This window comes from Bos taurus, chromosome 8 (genome assembly GCF_002263795.3).
Source record: "Bos taurus isolate L1 Dominette 01449 registration number 42190680 breed Hereford chromosome 8, ARS-UCD2.0, whole genome shotgun sequence".
In the NCBI taxonomy this organism is placed as follows: domain Eukaryota; kingdom Metazoa; phylum Chordata; class Mammalia; order Artiodactyla; family Bovidae; genus Bos; species Bos taurus.
The window spans coordinates 10,795,686-10,812,842 of NC_037335.1; the positions used below are offsets into that span (position 1 = coordinate 10,795,686).

Below are 17,157 nucleotides of genomic sequence, written 5' to 3' on the forward strand. Positions count from 1 at the left end.
CACCCCTTCAACATTTTGGTGAGAGCGCCTGTTTTTACACATTAAACATAGCTATGCTGAGGTCTACAGGTGTGTGGTCAGACGCTCAGTTGTGTCCCACTCTTTGTGACTCCATGGACTGTAGCCTGCCAGGCTCCTCTGTCCATGGGATTCTCCAGGCAAGAATACTAGAGTGGGTTGCCATTTCCTCCCGCAGGGGACCTTCCCAACCCAGGGACCAAGCCTGTGTCTCTTATGTCTCCTAGGTTCTTTACCGCTAGTGTCACAGTTATTTGTGTCCAAGCCTGCCTCTCAGCCTGGGTTGCCACCCCCTAAGGACAGCAGCCTCCTCTCACTCACCCCTGTAGCCTCACCCTTGTACAATGTCAGTGCTCCAGAAATCCTGGCTTCCTTGATGAATTGCATTGAACCTGACTTTGGGAAGTTCCTTCAGCACCCTCAGAGTCCTCTTCTGAATCTCCCTGGTGTGGGCAGTCTGTGTCCTTTACGGGTAGATATGGCTCTAAGAAAACACAGAAAGCAGTAATTCTACCCCAAGTTTGGTGAATGAACAGAGCAATGCCAATCCTGTCATATAAATAAATTTACAAGGCTGGGTTCCTTGCGCAGCTCTTAAGCCAGGTCTAGCTGCCATTTCGTTAGAAGCTTTCCAAAAAGTATCTCGAGCAGAGCCTTCAGAACAGAAGGGCGGAGTCCCAAGATCAAGACTCCTTTGGACGCAGCAGGCATTCCTGTGTGAAGCTGTAATGCTGAGATTGGCCACTAGAGGGAGGATGCGTTCTAGGCCCCAGGGGAGCCTCGCAGTTGCTCCAAGAACTTTATAAAGCCTTGCGGCCAGTGCAGCTGCAGTTCACGGCTCAGTCAGTACTAGCGGAGCCGCTGGTGCCTCCACAGAACATCTCGAGCGCTGCCCGAGGCTGAACGAGGCCAGACACCAAGACAGGGACTCCCACTTGGTCACAAGGTTGAGTCTTGCCTCCTGATCTGATCCTCCTGGAGAAGTGACCCCCGAGACCCTGGGCACCGTGCAGTCTCTATGACTCCGTCTGGATTCGGCTGGCTGTGGGGACAAGCTCTGAGGGGCTGCCTGGGTCTCGGGGTGGGGACAGTGGCCAGCTCTCCAGCCACCATGGCAAATGCCAGGAACTGAGGGGACAGGTTCTGCAGCTTCACTGGGGGCACTCAGGTGAGTCTGGGCACTGACTGTCCTAGCACCTGGGCATGGCTTCTTAAAGGCAGCCGGAGGACACAGGGCACAGGTTTGGGCATCGCGTGGAGGTGCAGGTCCTGGGAGGGGAGGTTGTAACTGTCAGCCTGGGGGATCTGCCAGGTTTTCATCCATCTGTCTGGGCTGGTGAGTGTGGGTATTTGGGAGCCAGAGAAAGTGATCGCTTTAGTGGCAACTCTACCTGAGTTGTGTCAGAGCTCCAGAGCCTCTTCAGGGAGCAGATGGTACAGGTGACAGTCTCTCCACATGTGTGGTGAATGTGTGTGCATGTGTGTGCCTGTGGGTGTGCCCAGCGGTGGAACATAGGAAGGCAGAGCTTATTTATAAACCATCTGCACCTCTCTAGTTCTGAGTGATGCTTCAGATGAACTGAGTACAGTTAGAGGAGGAAAGGGCTCAAAACCTCCTTAGCAATTCTCTCTCCAGAGAGGACCTTGTTCACAGTGGTCCCTATCTGATTTTGAGGAGTTACGAGCCCTGTAGTGTTAAATGCTGGAATCCAGCAAGGATGGGGCCACCCCTCTGCAGGAAGAATTGAGTCCTGCTGCTGCCTGGAGGGGGGCTTTGAGAATTAAGGTGCGGCTCTCAGGTCTTGTCTGCATTCACCATTGCTTTCGCAAAGGGGTCCAAATGGCATTGTTTCTGGGACTACTAGGTGGGAGGGAGGTCAAGGGAACCCGTGGACCCCTGTACCAGGCTGTGTGGCAGGATCAGAAGATGCTGGGGGGCTGTGGGTGGTCACCAGGCTCCACCACCATCTTCCTACCTGCCCCATCCATACAGCCCTCCCACATGCCCTGTTCCACATGAGACTCACAGAGACCGGGTGGTTGGGAGGTGTGTCCTCCCTATCGCAAAGGCAGAGGCTGGATGTGTTAGCTGACGGACCAAGCTCCCCGGGGATAAGATGTGGCGCCAGCTTGGGACCCATGCCCTCTGAGCCCCCACTCCCCACAGGTTACTTTGGTGTCTACTCCCTGCCCAGGTTTCCATGGCACTGGCCCCCTCCCTTCCAGCTCTCTTAGCTCCAGGGTCCCCACCTGGCCCTCTTCCCTGCATCACCGTGGGACTGAAAGGTGGCCACCGAAAGGGACCGACACATGCATCCTGGCCAGAGAAGCCTCGTGCGGAGCCAGTGCCCTGGGTGGGGTTAAATGCTGGAACTCCTCCTCTCTGACAGTCTTCGGTTCCTGCTCCTCTGGGCTTCACTTGGCTTATCTTTAGAATGGGAACAACGGACCAGTGCCACCTGCCCCCTTGCAGTGCCCCTGGGAGGTGGGGAGCTCCTGATGGCGTACGATCTGTACAGTGTGGGACGAACACACACACATGCTCCAGGGGTGGGGGGTGGAGGCATTGCTCTATCATCACCACACTTGGCAGTCAGTTGCTCAGACTTGGCCCAAAGGCTATACAACCAATGACTGGAAGGTCTAAATTCCTGCCCCCCATTCCCCAAGAAAGAAAAACAGCCCCAAATAAAACCTGGGGCAGACAGAAAGCTCTTAGGTTTCATTCTCCAGTAACAAACATTAGCAGAGTCGGCTGAGCACTTCTCATCTCAGTGCGCACTCACATCTGGCCCCTCTCCCTCTCCCCCGCCCCCAGGCTGCAGCTCCACCAGCTGAGGGGTGTGGAGAGGGGGCTGGGAGGGGCCGCCCGACAGACACATTCCAGATAAGGGGCCCCGCCTTCCAGCTCTGGTCCAGGAGCTGATGGGCAGATAGAGAAGGCGGAAAGGCAGATGGGGAAACTGGAGCAACCCCAGCTCTGCACCTCCTCCCCTGGCACTCGGTGCCCCCACAGGCTCTGGGTGGCAGCTGCTGTTGCCTTTGGCAGAAAGAGGGTTCCCCCTCCCAGAGGAGACACTGGCCTCCTGCTTCGTCGCTCCCCAGGACTGAGGCCAGAGGGTGGGGTGCCGCACAGAGCGCTCGTGAAATGAAGGCGTGTCCTCTATAGCTTAGCAGCAGTGGAGCCGCCTGGGGCCCCACCTCGAGGCCCTCCCTGGGTGGAGGACTTGGACGGATGGCCGGCATTAGAGACTCGAAAACTGGACATAATTGCAGCCCAGGAGAAGCTGGGTGCAGGGCTCCAGGAACCCCAGGGGGCAGAGAGGAGAGATGCTGGCAGGGCTGTGGGCCCCCCTCCACCCCTTCCTCCCAGAGGCTGGAGGAAAGGCCCGCAGGGTCTAGGAACACCCTGAGTGGGCCTGTGCATACAGGCATATGTGTGTACACGTGTGCAAGGCATGTGGCTTCTCATCACTGGAGGTCAAAAGCAGACACCCCATCGTCCCTCCAGGGCCAGTGGAAAGACAGGTGGATGGCCACTGTAGGCTCTGCCCTCTTAGCCCTCCTCCTATGACCCCGAGGTCATAGGTCCCTGAAAAGAAAGGTCAGGTCACGAAAATAGGGGATTTGTGTTTGCTGCGTCTGGCAGAGGGATCCAGCCAGCCTCTTCCTTCACTGTCCCCGTTTACTGGAATGGGGGTTGCCTCTTCCCTTCAGTCAGTGGCTGGTGTCCCCTTCCGGCCACCTGCCAGGCCCTACCCCCTCTCCCAGCTGGCTCTCTGGTCCGCAGGGTCGAGTTGGCTCCATGCTGGGCCAAGGACCCCCCCATCGTCCCAGGGCATTTATCTTCCAAAGAATTCACTGTTTAAAAGTGGATTTTTTTTTTTTGCTTCAATATCCACATAGCTATGGGCTTTCCTGGTGGCTCAGTGGTAAAGAATCTGCCTGCAGTGCAGGAGACCTGGGTTTGATCCCTGGGTTGGGAAGATCCCCTGGAGAAGGGCATGGCTGCCTGCTCTGGTATTCTTGCCTGGAGAATTCCATGGACAGGTAAACCTAGTGGGCTACAGTCCATGGGGCTGCAAACAGCTGGACCCAACTTGGTGACTAAACAACAACGACCTACAGAAAGAGCACCAGAACCGAAAGTCGACGCAAACGAATGACTGGAAATGAGCTGAAAGCAGAGGCATTTGTGAAATCACTGAGCGTCTATGCAGGAAAAGGATATCCAGTATTCTATGTAAATAAACACTTTGTGATCCAGCCCCACAAATGAATTCTTCTGATTATACAAAGAACGCAAACATATCGTAGAAAACTCCCAAAATACAGAGAACAAAACTAAACGCAAATCCCCACAAGCCCCACCAGATTCCTGCAACACATCTCCCCCGGAGAAACCCAGAGCATCTCCGCATATAATCTCCCGTCGTGCACTCTGGAATGTATAGATATTGCAAAATGGGATCGTGTGGTGCTTGCTTGTGTAAACGGGGCTGGGTCATTTCAAATAGCGTGGCACTTCCCCGTGTCGAGGGGGCATTCCTGGAGTTCCACGGGGTCGACTCAAAGCCCCAGCCACCCAGGAGACCACCCGGACACCAGAGCCCTCTCCTGGTCTAGGGCTGCCCAGGCCTTGGTGTCTAGGGGACCCCACCTGCTCCCCAGGCTCCCACGGGGGCCAAACCTGCCTGTGGCCCTCTGAATCCAGCTCCTTTGACCATGCCATCCCAGCCAAGTTTGGGAACAGTTCTGGCTTTAGCTGTGTTGGTTGGTGGTCTCTGTACTCTGTTTCATGCCTAGCTTCCCCCCATTTCCAACACAGAGCAGAAACCCCAGTCTCCCTGCCATGCCCAGGACTCCAGAAGCTTGGAGAGGATTCTGTTTGGGTCAGGAGGTTTGGCTCCTCCTGGCCCCACTTGGCACGGCTCTCGGTGCCATGGATCCCACCAGCTCAGGGATCCAGCCCCACCAGAGCTATGAGAGGGAGAGGATAGATCCCATGGTCTAGATGCCTGGTCAGAAAGGTCAGGACTGTGACCGCTCCAAGCCAAGGAAGTTGAGGAGGGGATTCGGATCCTGGTGGCTGATGCCTGCCGATGAGGAAGGGTCCCTGTGTTCAGGCTCAGGGTCATCACGGTGATGCCTTGCTCTACAGATTCATTTCCATCTCCAACTACAGCTTATTCTCTCTCCCCTATATCTGCCCTCTCCTCTCCTGCTGCAGGACGTGATGGAGAACAAAGCCATGTACCTGCACGCCACCGTGAGCGACCGTGACTCCAGCTCCATCTTTGAGGAGCCCTTTGATGGCAGGAGCTTGTCCAAGCTGAACCTGTGTGAAGATGGTGAGTGCCGTGGGCTCGGTCTTGGCTGTGAGGTCAGCCCTGCCCGCCCCCACCCTCCCACCCCACCCCACACCGCCGCCTAATACTGCATAGGTCGAACTTCATGCTCGGAAAGGTCTTTCCTCATTCATGTGTCTCAACACACCTATGTGACCACAAAATGAGACCCATTTCACAGATGAGCTAGTGGACTCTGAGAAAAGCATTAGGCGTCACACAGCTCGGGCTTCCCTGGTGGCCCAGTGTTAAAGAACCCTCCTACCAATGTAGGAGACCCGAGTTTGATCCCTGGGCCAGGAAGATCCCCTGGAGAAGGGATTGGCAACTCACTCCAGTATTCTTGCCTGGAGAGTCCCCATGGTCAGAGGAGCCTGGTGGGCTACAGTCCCCAGGGTCACAAAGAGTCTGACGTGACTGAGCAACTAAATGACAACAATCACGCAGCCCATCGGTCACAGAGCAGCCCCAGCACTGAGTCTCCTCACTCCTAGCCCAGTCCTTTTGCCTCTCTGCCATCCTCTCCTCTTCAGTGAGGCTGGGGTCATGCAAAAGGCAACTGAACCAAGAAGCTCAGACCCTTTCAGGTGACAGATCTTAAATTCGCTTCCCAGGGCTTTTGCAAGGAGGGCTGCATCTCTCCAGGGTGCTCATCCTCCCCCGAGACTAAGGCCCAGGTCCTGGTGCAGAAAGGGACCCCCTCTCAGTGCACTGCGCTGCATCTCTGGGGGCTAAAACCCTGGAGCAAATGGATGCAGTCTCCTCCTGAGGAGCTCAGAGCATCTTGCCAACAGCTGACTCCTCTGCATCCAACACAGAGCTCCACACTGCTGCTGCTACTGCTGCTAAGTCGCTTCAGTCGTGTCCGACCCTGTGCAACCCCATAGACAGCAGCCAACCAGGCTTCCCCGTCCCTGGGATTCTCCAGGCAAGAACACTGGAGTGGGCTGCCATTTCCTTCTCCAATGCATGAAAGTGAAAAGTGAAAGTGAAGTTGCTCCACACTGAATAGGTGCTTAATAAATGCTTGTTGCCTGCATGAACACACTCCTCTTTGCAGTTAGTATAGGAGAAGAGAGCTTCATCCTCACTTCAAAGATGAACTGAAGGAAACTCACGTGAGAGTTTTGTGAAGCTTTGTGATCAATAAGATGGAGATTGGCTATCTTAGTTAGGCTTCTCCAGGGAAACAGAACCAGTATGATGTCTACACTTATGAAGAGACCGATTATGAGGAATTGACTCACCTGGCTATGGAGGATGGGAAGTCCCATGATCTTCCCTCTGTAGGCTAGAGACCCAGGAAAGCCAGTGGTGTAGTTTAGTCTGAGTCAGAAGGCCTGAAATCAGAGAAACCAATGGTGTCAGTCACAATCTGAGGGCCAGAGAGGATGAGATGCTATGTCCCAGCTCCAGCAAGCAGACGGAAAGTAAAAAGCAAATCCTGCCATCTTTTGTTGTATTCAGACCCTCCCACCCACACTGGGGAGAACAGTCTGTTCTGATTCCACCAATTCAAAAGCTAATCTCATCCAGAAACACCCTCAGAGACACCCAGAATGTTTAATCTGGGTACCCCACAGCCAACCAAGTTGACATAAAATCAACCATTCCAGATGCCTTCATTCAAACTTTCTCTCAAGCACTATGTTTCACTGTGCTCCACTCTGCCAGCTGCCTTTGTCTTGAAATTCCTCAAAATTAGAAATGACTCCTCATTCAGCCCCATCTTTCCTCCCACCAGGTGCTGAGAGCAGGGAGGGAAGATGGGTGGCTCAGGCAGGACTGGGGATTGTCTCAGCAGGGAGAGGGGAGAGGAGATCTGGGCTCCTTTCCAGGTGGTGCTAGTGGTAAAGAATCCATTTGCCAATGCAGGAGACATAAGACACTCCGGTTTGATCCCTTGGTCGGGAAGATCCCCTGGAGGAGGGCATGGCAACCCACCCCTGTATTCTTGCCTGGAGAATCCCAAGGACAGAGGAGCCTGGTGGGCTACAGTCCATGGGGTCTCAAAGAGTTGGGCACAACTGAAGTGACTTAGCACGCACACACCTGCCCTAGTAAACTTCCCACCATCAGAACTGTTTCTCTGGATTCCAGTTAACAGACACATTTTGAGGACCCACAATGTGTCAAGCTATGGGTTAGATGCCAGAGATGCTCCAGAGAGAAATTAAACCATTCTTGCCTTCCAAGGGCTTCTGATCCCAGTGGAAGCGACTGGCAGGGAGACAGTTACCCACCATGTAAAGGAGGTAAAAATATGTAAAGGAGGTAAAGTCAAGAAGGATGAACACCTTCTGGTAAAGGCCTTAAAGACTGAATATCATTTTATAAGAGAAGAGGTAGATGGGAAAAATATTACCAGCTGAGCTGCACTGAGATGGGCCAGTGTTTCTCTCAAGTTAATGACTCCTGGGAAGAGATGAAGGACCCTGGGGTGTTGATTCACTAGTCAGTGCTCAGCTGTTCCCCATCATCACATCCACAAAGGTCAAGGTGGCTTTTATATCCTTCAACTGCCCTCTCTCCCCACCAGCCCATCAATAGGCCTGGTTTGGCAAGAAAGAACTGGGGTACAGCTCAGAGGGGTAATTGTAGGACCGTGAGGGCCAGTATTGGGCACCAGTGGGGAAAGTCATGGCAAGGAGACCCTGGGGTGGGAAGAGGCCTGGGGGGCTGCTGTTGGGTCATCATTTCTCCTTCTCTTGACCTCTTTGTACCCCCCCTTTACCGAACCTGGGATTTAAAAGGCCATTTGGGGCTTCCTTGATACCTCAGATGGTGAAGAATCTGCCTGCATTGTGGGAGACCCAGGTTCAATTGCTGGACTGGGAAGATCCCCTGGAGAAGGAAATGGCAACCGGCTCCAGTTGCCTGGAATATTCCACAGAGGAGCCTGGCGGGCTACAGTCCATGGGGTTGCAAAGAGTTGGACACGACTGAGTGACTGAGCACATGGATGAACAAAGACAGGGATCCTTGGAATCTAAAGGAGGCAGAACAAATCAGTTCTAAACCTGATTTGCACATTGTCTGGCTCTCCTGCACACTCATTCCTTACCAGACATGGGGTGGGGGCGTGAGGACTGGAGTACTGAGATGAAACAGCCACCTAAAAGCTCCTGGGTTTCTTGGATTTCCCGTTCCCTGTCATTTCTAAGAGGAAAATGGTGAGCTCTGACTTGGGGAAATTCAAGCCAGATTTGTTCTTTTTCCCCAGAACTTGGCTTCTTTGTCCCTCATCTCTGGAGAGGGAGGAAGGGGTGGGGCTGACAGGGGCAGAGAGAGGTGGACAGAGGTGAGGACCAGCCCGCCCCCCCAGGCTTTGAGTAAATGAAAGCAGAGTTGCTGGGACTCCAAGTCCCTCCCTGTATTTTCCCCCTGAAAACAGGGAGGTGGGAAGAGAGGCAGTGCCTCCACTGGGCCCCAGGCATCTTAGGATCAGCGGAAGCAAAGCTGAAAAACTGCAGCCTAGATATTGAGGTAGTGTGTGTGTCTCTGCGACCCCATGGACTGTAGCCCGCCAGGGTCTCCTGGCCATGGGGATGTTCCAGGCAAGAATACTGGAGTGGGTTGCCATGTCCTCCTCCAGGAGATCTTCCCAACCCAGGGATTGAACCCCCGTCTTCTGTGTAGGACTCGGGCTTTAACGCAGGAGGGACTTTAAAGTGTTAGGCTGTACATGCCTTATTTTCAGGCACTGGAAACCCCTCCCCCCTCTCCTCCTTTACCTTTTTGTCCATCTGTCTTTTCCTCCTACCCTGCCTCCACCCCTTTCCTTCTGTTCACAGGCCAGGTGAGAAGGAAGCTGAGGGGCTATTCAGGCTGCAGCTCCCCATCCCCGCCATGACCCTCTCTGGCGTGGTGCCTCCCACATCCTTCCAGGCTCTCTCCCTTTCACCCTCAGCTCCAGGGTGACACCTTTGGGACCTCTCCATCCTCTACACCCCTTGGCCGGGCCCCCTCTTAGGACCCCACCTGCCTCCTCCCTGTGTCTGAGCCCCACTGTGGACAGGAACGCGCCCAGGGCAGGGGCCTCATCACCTCTGGGTCTCCAGTGGGGAACCTCACCTGTGTGGTTGGAATTCATGGGCAGGCTCACGGCAGAACGTGACCTCCAAGGTCTTCCAGCCAAACCCTCTCTGACCTTGGTGCCCACTGACGCCTCCCACGGAGGAGAAACCCAAAGAGAGGCTGTCTGGGCCTCGACCCCTCCTCCCCCAGCTCCCTCTGTGCCTGCCCCCTCCTCGCTTACCTCCATGGTCCAGCCTTTCTCTTCCCGCCTGAACCCCTGAAGCCTCTCCTGTCTGGCGCCAGTAGGCGGAGGGCTGGGCGTGGGTGATGTTTGGCAGGGCCTGGCTCCTCCACGGCCCTCTCCAAGGGCCAATGAGAGGTGTTAGTGTCAGAAAAATATTGCAGTCATGCTCACCCCGCGGCCTCGGGCCCTCCACCACGCTCCGAGCATCATCCACCGGCTGCAAATGGGCGGCCCGCGGAGGTAATGAGTTACACATGCGACGCCTGCAGCCAGGCCGCTTGCTGAATGTAGGGTCCGAACTCCCTGTTCCTGCGTCCCTGCCCCATAAAATTACATTATTCTCCTCGGGGAACCCCCACGTCTACTTTCTCAGCCATCAACCCTCCTCAGTTCATACGGCGTAGCTGAGGGCTGGCAGGCAGCCGCCCAAGGGTGGGAGTGGATTTCCAGGGAGGCCCCCAGCTATCTTGGTCCCGCCCCCTCCACAGGTTGGAGAATCCGGCACCCAGGCCGGAGAGCAGAGATGTTAACTCGTGCGGTGCCGCGGTGCGCTCAGCTCCGTGCGCGCTGACTCCCGCTGTGCTCACTGGGGCTGGTGGGCAGGTGCGATCCTTGGTGTCTCTGGCCCCTTTCTTTCCACAAGAGGGAGGGACAGCCAGGGAAGGTGCCAAGAGCCTGGAGAGTGAACTTCGCCCAGCCTAGGATCTGTGCAGTGTGTCTTCCGTTGCCCCTCCACGTCCACCCCCTGCCACTCAGCTATCTGCCTTGTGGGGAGCCACCGCAGCATGGAAGATGGGAGATTGGTGTGTTTATTTCCCAGATCCTGTCCTATGGGGTCACCTTGGGCTGCTGTGTCCTTCCGCCTGAGTTCACAGCTCCTTGTAACCACACTCTCCACGTGGCTTTCTGCTTCCAGGCTCCAGAAAGTGCAGCCCTGGTGGGTTCTGAGAGCCCAGGACATAAGCCTGAGGACACCACTCTGGCTCTTGTGGGCGTCTCACACCCTTGGCTACACCTTTGCACATATTCCCTTTTTAAAATCCTGTGACATTCTCTGAATTGAGCGGGCTGTCTGCCTCACTGGGGTCCTGACACCCTCATCCTCAGTGTTCCCATCTGCAAAATGGGAATAATGTTACTCAGCTCTTGGGACCTTGGAGGAATCAGGTTATATAACCTGAATGAAGCACTTCGGACCTAGTACACCCTCAGTACACAGATACTTCACCTCCTTGCCCTTTGGGGAGTCCCCTGAACACCTTGGGGAAGTGGAGAAGGATGGGGGAGACAGAGAGGTCAGGAGCAGCGGCTGTCACCCAGGGTCTCCCAGGAAGCACCCATGCCACTTCTCAGAGACCCCCGGCCCAAACAGTGTTTTAAGGTTGTCTCCTCCCTTTTCTTAAAGAAAGCAGCGTTTGGGTAGTGGGCTTCCCCATGAAGCCTAGATACTCAAGGAAACCGAGCAATTTCTTTCAGTCCTATTCTCCAAATAGTAGAATCTGTAAGGAATATTCTGGGTCCCCAGGGCAGCTGGTTCTGTGGCAAGTCCGTGTCTGTCCACTCCCCACCTCCGTCAAAGTCACTAGGTCCCTGAGGTTGCCTACCAGAAGAGTTAGGGGTGTGTTTCATGGTCGCTGGTGGAAGCTGGCTTTGCTTCAGACCCACGGCCTTGCTCGCCCTGGGTACCTGGGGGCACGTATAACATCTCTAACATCCATAGTAGTCTGCCTCATCCATTACAGGATGGCCTTGCAGGGCGGCAAGAAGCACTGGCCCTGGAGTCCCAGGGACTGGGCTCCATGTCAGGCTCTGACACTTGCAGCCTGTGTAATCCTGATCAGGGGCTTCCCATGTATCTCAGGAGTAAAGAATTCACCTCCCAAGGCGGGAGATGCAGGAGACGTGTGTTCGATCCCTAGGACAGGAAGATCCCCTGGAGGAGGACATGGCAACTCACTGTAGTATTCTTGCCTGGAGAATTCCATAGACAGGAGCCTGGTGGGCTACAGTCCATGGGGTCGCAAAGAGTTGGACACGACTGAGCACGCAGCATGCAACCCTGTTTGAGTTCTTAGCTCCCTCTCCTCTGTACAATGGAATAATAATGGCTCAAGACTCAGGGTTCTTGCCAAGCGACATGAGTTATTCCACATTTAGTCCTTGCAGTGCCTGGTGTATGCTGAGTGCTCCTAACCATTAGATCTTAGGTCGAGTGTTGTCGCAGCCTTTCTGTCTGCCTGGGTCCACCCTGGGGCCCACCCAAGGCGCTCCAGTTCCTCCTCATGCTCTATTTTCAGTCTTCAGGACAGAGAGCTTCCTCTCTTCCTCTTTCTAGGTTTATCTGGGGTTGATTCCTGGTGTCAGATAACAAGCAGTGTGATGGATGCCTCCTGGCTTTTCTCCATGTCTTTCCCGGACCATCGACCTGGCCTTCCTGGCCCCTGTCAGCCTGTCCATCCACAGTCATGCTGAACTGTGGGTACGTTCCCTCTGGCTGGCACTGCATGCCTTGGACTCATCCAAATGTCCCAGCACCCAGCGCTGTGTGTTGCCCATAGAAGGTATCTTTACTTGCTGAATGGCCATCCACATCCTTGTTCACCAAGCGCAGAAGCACCAGAATAAAGGAGGGCTGAGAGAGTTGAGTTTAAGACATAAGGAACTGGGACTTAAATCATCCAGAGAGGACAGGGTTTTATAGTGCTGCTGATGCAAACAGAAGTGAAAGATCTTGGGTCCTGCCTTCAAGGGGCTCAAAGTCCCCAGAAGAATTCGCCTGCCAAGACGGGAAACGCATTGACTGCTGAAAGACCCTGCCTTACAGTGTGATTCATTCTCTAATGGCAGTGCAGTTAGAGAGGAGAATTTCACAGTCTACCTGGGGGAGAGAGGAAGTTCTCCTGTGACATAGGAGTATGGAGGTGTGGACAGGAGCAGTTTTGGAAAGGCAGTGGGGTTCATGGTTAGTAGGTCCTGGTGAGATCAGGGAAGCCTGAGGGGATGGAGAGCACCGGGAAGACGGGAGGGGCAGCTCTCACTTGGGATGTGTGAAGTCGGGATTAAGAAAGGGCCTCGCTTATTGGTAGAGCCAATCAGCGTCTAGTGTGAGCCACATGAGCGATTCTAAATTTTCTAGTAGCCACACAAAAAGATACATCTGAAAAAAATTTAAATACAGGAACATATTTAATTTAATCCAATATATTCAAAATAGTTGGTTGGGCTTCTCAGGTGGTGTTAGTGGTAAAGAACCTGCCTGCCAATGCAGGACATGTAAGAGACATGGGTTCAATCCCTGGGTTGGGAAGATGTCCCGGAGGAAGGCATGGCAACCCACTCCAGTATTCTTGCCTGAAGAATCCCATGGACAGAGGAGCCTAGTGGGTTAGGTCCATAGGACTGCAAAGAGTCAGACATGACTGAAACAACTTAGCACGCAGCACACATTCAAAATATTATCATTTTGATTTGTAATCAGTGTAAAAGTGATGGAGATATTTGTATCTTCTTACTCAGGCTGAGCCTTCAAAATCCAGTGTGCATTTTTGCATTCCGAGCCTGTCTTATCTTTGGCCACATTTCAAGTGGGTCAGAAAAGATGTGACATCAGAAGAGAAAGAGTCAGAAGTGGAGGTTGAGAGACAGCAACAGTGATTGCAGAGAGGGGTAGGGGAGCAGTGTGCTTTAGCAATGAGGAAAAAGTGTACAGTCGTGTGATGTGGAAGCTGGGGCTTTTAGGAAGAAGAGAGAGAAGGTTCTGGAAGTAACAATGAGGAGCAAAGAAAAACACCCCCTGCACCTTTAGGTTGGTTGCATGAGCATAGGAAACAGAAATCTACACTTAAGAGAAGCAGGTTTCAGTTGAAACAAGGAAAAAAAAAAAAAAATCTTCCAAGCAGAGGTTGGGGGAATCAGGAATTTTTCAGATGACTGGCTGTGAGGTCTGGGGCCACAGTGGGAAGTTTTCAGCAGACTGGGAGGGAGATGTTAAGGAGGATAAACAGGGCTGCCTGGGGACTACAGTGGGTGATGGGGAGCCCTGGGGCTTCATGGAGCTGGTAGAAGCCAGGACCAAGGCTGGGATGCTGGTCTTGTGGCAGAGCTGCTGGCAAAGCTGAATGTTGGTGATGGGGGTCTTGGCAGGAGTGCAGAGTCCTAGAACTCCAGCACCCCCTCCCTGGTGTGTGGGCCGAGGGAGGGAGGGGTCTTGTCCTGGAGCACCAGGAGCCCTGGAGATCATTTTGGCCTTTGTGGAGGCAGGGAGATCGGGGGAGGCCAGGGCAGGTGATGGGAGGATGGCAGGGGTCCAGTAGAAGTGATGATGCAGTGTGATATGTGCAAACTACCCCAGTGCAATGGCTCCCCCTGATGGAGCTCGTGGCACAGGCAGGCACTGTGCCTGGGGCTTCAATACACCGTCTGCATTAAACCTCAGGTTGTATTATTAGTCCCAGTTTGTCAATGAAAAGATGACGTCTTAGATGAAGTTAATTGCCCTAAGTCACCCAGCTAGTCAGAGGCAGAGCCTGGATTCCAGTCCACAGCTGCCTGATCCTTAAAATCCTGCCCCTCAGCACAGCTCACCTGGTTCACTGCAGTTCCAGGACTCAGAGACCCTGTGCATTTAAGAACCAGGCTGCTTGTGGTGAAGGGCTCTGAGCGGATTCTTGGGAGTTTCAGAGGTGGAGCTGTCCTGGGTTATGACATAGCTAGGGCAGGGCCGTGGGAATAAATGGCTGTGATGCAGGAGACAGATGGGATGAATTATTCTAAAAGGTGCCGCTGGCAAGAAATAGATATAAACCCAAATAGGTTTGGACAAGAGCATAAGGACGGAGTCTTAAGTGGCTTTGGCGGGAAGCCTGGGACAGTAACCTCTATGGATATTAGGTCAGAAAAATGCCCCTCCCTCCCTCTTCACTACACCATCTCCTGGGGCTTCTGGAGTCCAACCTGCCCATGCAGAGTTCAGCAGGAGGATTGGGAAGACATAAATCCAGCCATGATGAGGGGGCCCAAAGAGGTAGGGTTGGCAGGGACCCTGCCCTGCAGACACATATGCTGGCTAACCTAAGATCCAGCCACAGAGCTGGTGGGGACCTGTGATGGTCCCAGCCTTCTGCATGGCGTCCTGAAGCCCACCTGCTCCCTGATGCCTTCCCACTTCCAGTTATCTGGCTTGAGGTTGAGTTCAAGTCAGGATAACCAAGATGTTCACAGCGGGCAGAAGAAACCCTGTCTTTAGGAAATCTTGTTAAAAGAGTCTATCACACAGAGTGAAATAAGTCAGAAAGACAAATATCGTATATTAACCCATATATGTGAAATCCAGAAAAATGGTAAAGTTGAATTTATTTGCAGGGCAGGAATAGAGACACAGACGTAGAGAATGGACTTATGGACCCAACAGGGGAAGGAGAGGGTGGGAGAAATTGAGATAGTAGCATTGACATTAATATATACACTTGGAATTCTCCAGGCAAGAATGCTGGAGTGGGTTGCCATTCCCTTCTCCAGGGGATCTTCCCGACCCAGGAATCAAACCTAGGTCTCCCATCTGCAGGCAAATTTTTTACTGTCTGAGCCACCAGGGAAGCCCCTAATACGTATGCTATCATGTGTAAAATAGATAGCTAGTGGGAACCTGCTGTATAGCACAGGGAGCTCAGCTCGATGCTCTATGATGTCCTAGAGCAGTGGGATGGGGGTGGGTGGGAGGGAGACTCAACAGGGAGGGGATATATGTATATATACATATAACTGATGCACTTTGTTGTACAGCAGAAACAAACCCAACATTGTAAAGCAATTGTATTCCAATTAAAAATAAGAGAGAGAGGCAGCTCCAGGGACGGAGCTGGCTCTAATCTCGGAGATGCAACAGTGAGTGGTAGCGTGAAGCAAGATATTAATTTCTCTTCCTGGGAATTGAACCTGGGTAGCCTGGATGGAAACCAGGAATTCTAGCCATCAGATTAGCAAGGACTAGAGGCTAGAAGCTGTTTTTCCTGGATCTTTGCCACCAGTGAAAAATGCATTTATCCTGGAGGCAGAAACTGTAACCTGCCTGCCTGCTAAGTTGCTCAGTCGTGTCTGACTCTTTACCACCCTGTGGACTGTGGCCCACCAGGCTCCTCTGTCCATGGGATTCTCCAGGCAAGAATATTGGAGTAGGTTGCCAGCCTCCTCCAGGGAATCTTCCCCACCCAGGAATCGAACCCACCTCTCTTACATCGCCTGCATTGGCAGGCAGGTTCTTTACCACTGGCACCACCTGAGAAGCTCTAGAAACTGTAAATGCAGGTATGAAGTTTATTATTAGAGACATAGCACACCAGCAAGTGGGAGAGAACATAGGACAATGGCTTGTTTAGTTAAGAGGCAGAAGCAAGGCAGAGATGCACTCGGAGAGAGAAAGGGTGTGGGGGTCCCCCTGGTGAGAAGGAGCCCAGTAAGGAGGCAGTTAAGTCATTTATACAGGGCAATTCTTCCGGGTCTTTGTCTTCCTTCAGGCCGATTATCTGGCTTCTTTTTCCACACCTGACCTAGCCTAGGACACTCCCTGGGTGCACACATACCCCTCGGGCAAGATGCATCTCGAAGTGAAGGCTTCTAAGAGGAGTCATTATGACCTGGTGTTATCCCTTGACTTTTGACCCACAAGGAGCCTTTCTGCACAAGTATAATGTCTCCCTTCTTCCAAAAGAGGAGGGAGCAAAAAATCCTTTAATCCTTTACTCACTCAGGGTTTTGCCCCTCTTTGTCCCTGCCACAACTATTACTTTGACTTTTGCCATGACTGTCACCTCAACGTGTTTACAAGAGACAAAGCCTGGCTATCTACCCTGTTTCTGTTGTTACTTCCATTTCGGAGGGCAAACAGGAGGCTGATTGTAAATGCCTTAACTGGAGCCCACCCATCTCAAGAAATGCTGACAGTTGTTAAGTATCCAGCCTGAAGATCACTTCTTCCTTCCCCATGAAATGCAAACAGGAGGCCAGTTGTAAATGTCTAACCTGGAGCCCATCTATTTCCTACATCAGCTCGGGTCTCCTCTCCTGGCACTCAGTGCAGGTTAGTTTCCATCATCCGTGGTCACCTTGGGGAGCACAGGGAATCCAACCAGTGGAGGAGGGAGTTGGAAGATAGACAGTGCCAGGGACAGGGGGCAGAGGGCAGCAGTCAGGTCGTGAGGTGCAGACTGAAGAGAATACTGAGCGTAAGGGGAGACAGGGCAAGCTTCCTGTCTGCAGCTTGCAGGAACCCTTTGGTTTCCACTTGCCCTGCTCTCCTCATATGTTGATTCATTCAGCACTCTTCACTTTTTTTATTTTTCAAACTTCTATTTTGCATTGGGGTATAGCGGGTGGCTCAGTGATGAAGCATCTGCCTGACAATGCAGAAGATGCACGTTCAATCCCTGGGTCTGGAAGATCCCTTGGAGGAGACCATGGCAACCCACTCCAGTATTCTTGCCTGGAAAATTCCATGGATGGAGGAGCCTGGTGGGCTACAGACCATAGGATTGC

At 53.1% G+C, this 17,157-nt stretch overlaps 1 protein-coding gene across 1 annotated transcript in view; it reads left to right on the forward strand.

Annotated features, from left to right (window-relative positions):
* Positions 1–874: 874 nt before the first annotated feature.
* The window catches only part of SCARA5 (scavenger receptor class A member 5), a 133,176-nt gene continuing 116,893 nt past the window's right edge, over positions 875–17,157 (forward strand). The window contains exons 1-2 of the mRNA NM_001102499.1: positions 875–1,186; positions 5,249–5,369. Coding sequence (NP_001095969.1) covers positions 5,255–5,369 — 115 coding nt within the window. The 5' untranslated portion in view covers positions 875–1,186; positions 5,249–5,254. The remainder of the gene's footprint in view (positions 1,187–5,248; positions 5,370–17,157) is intronic.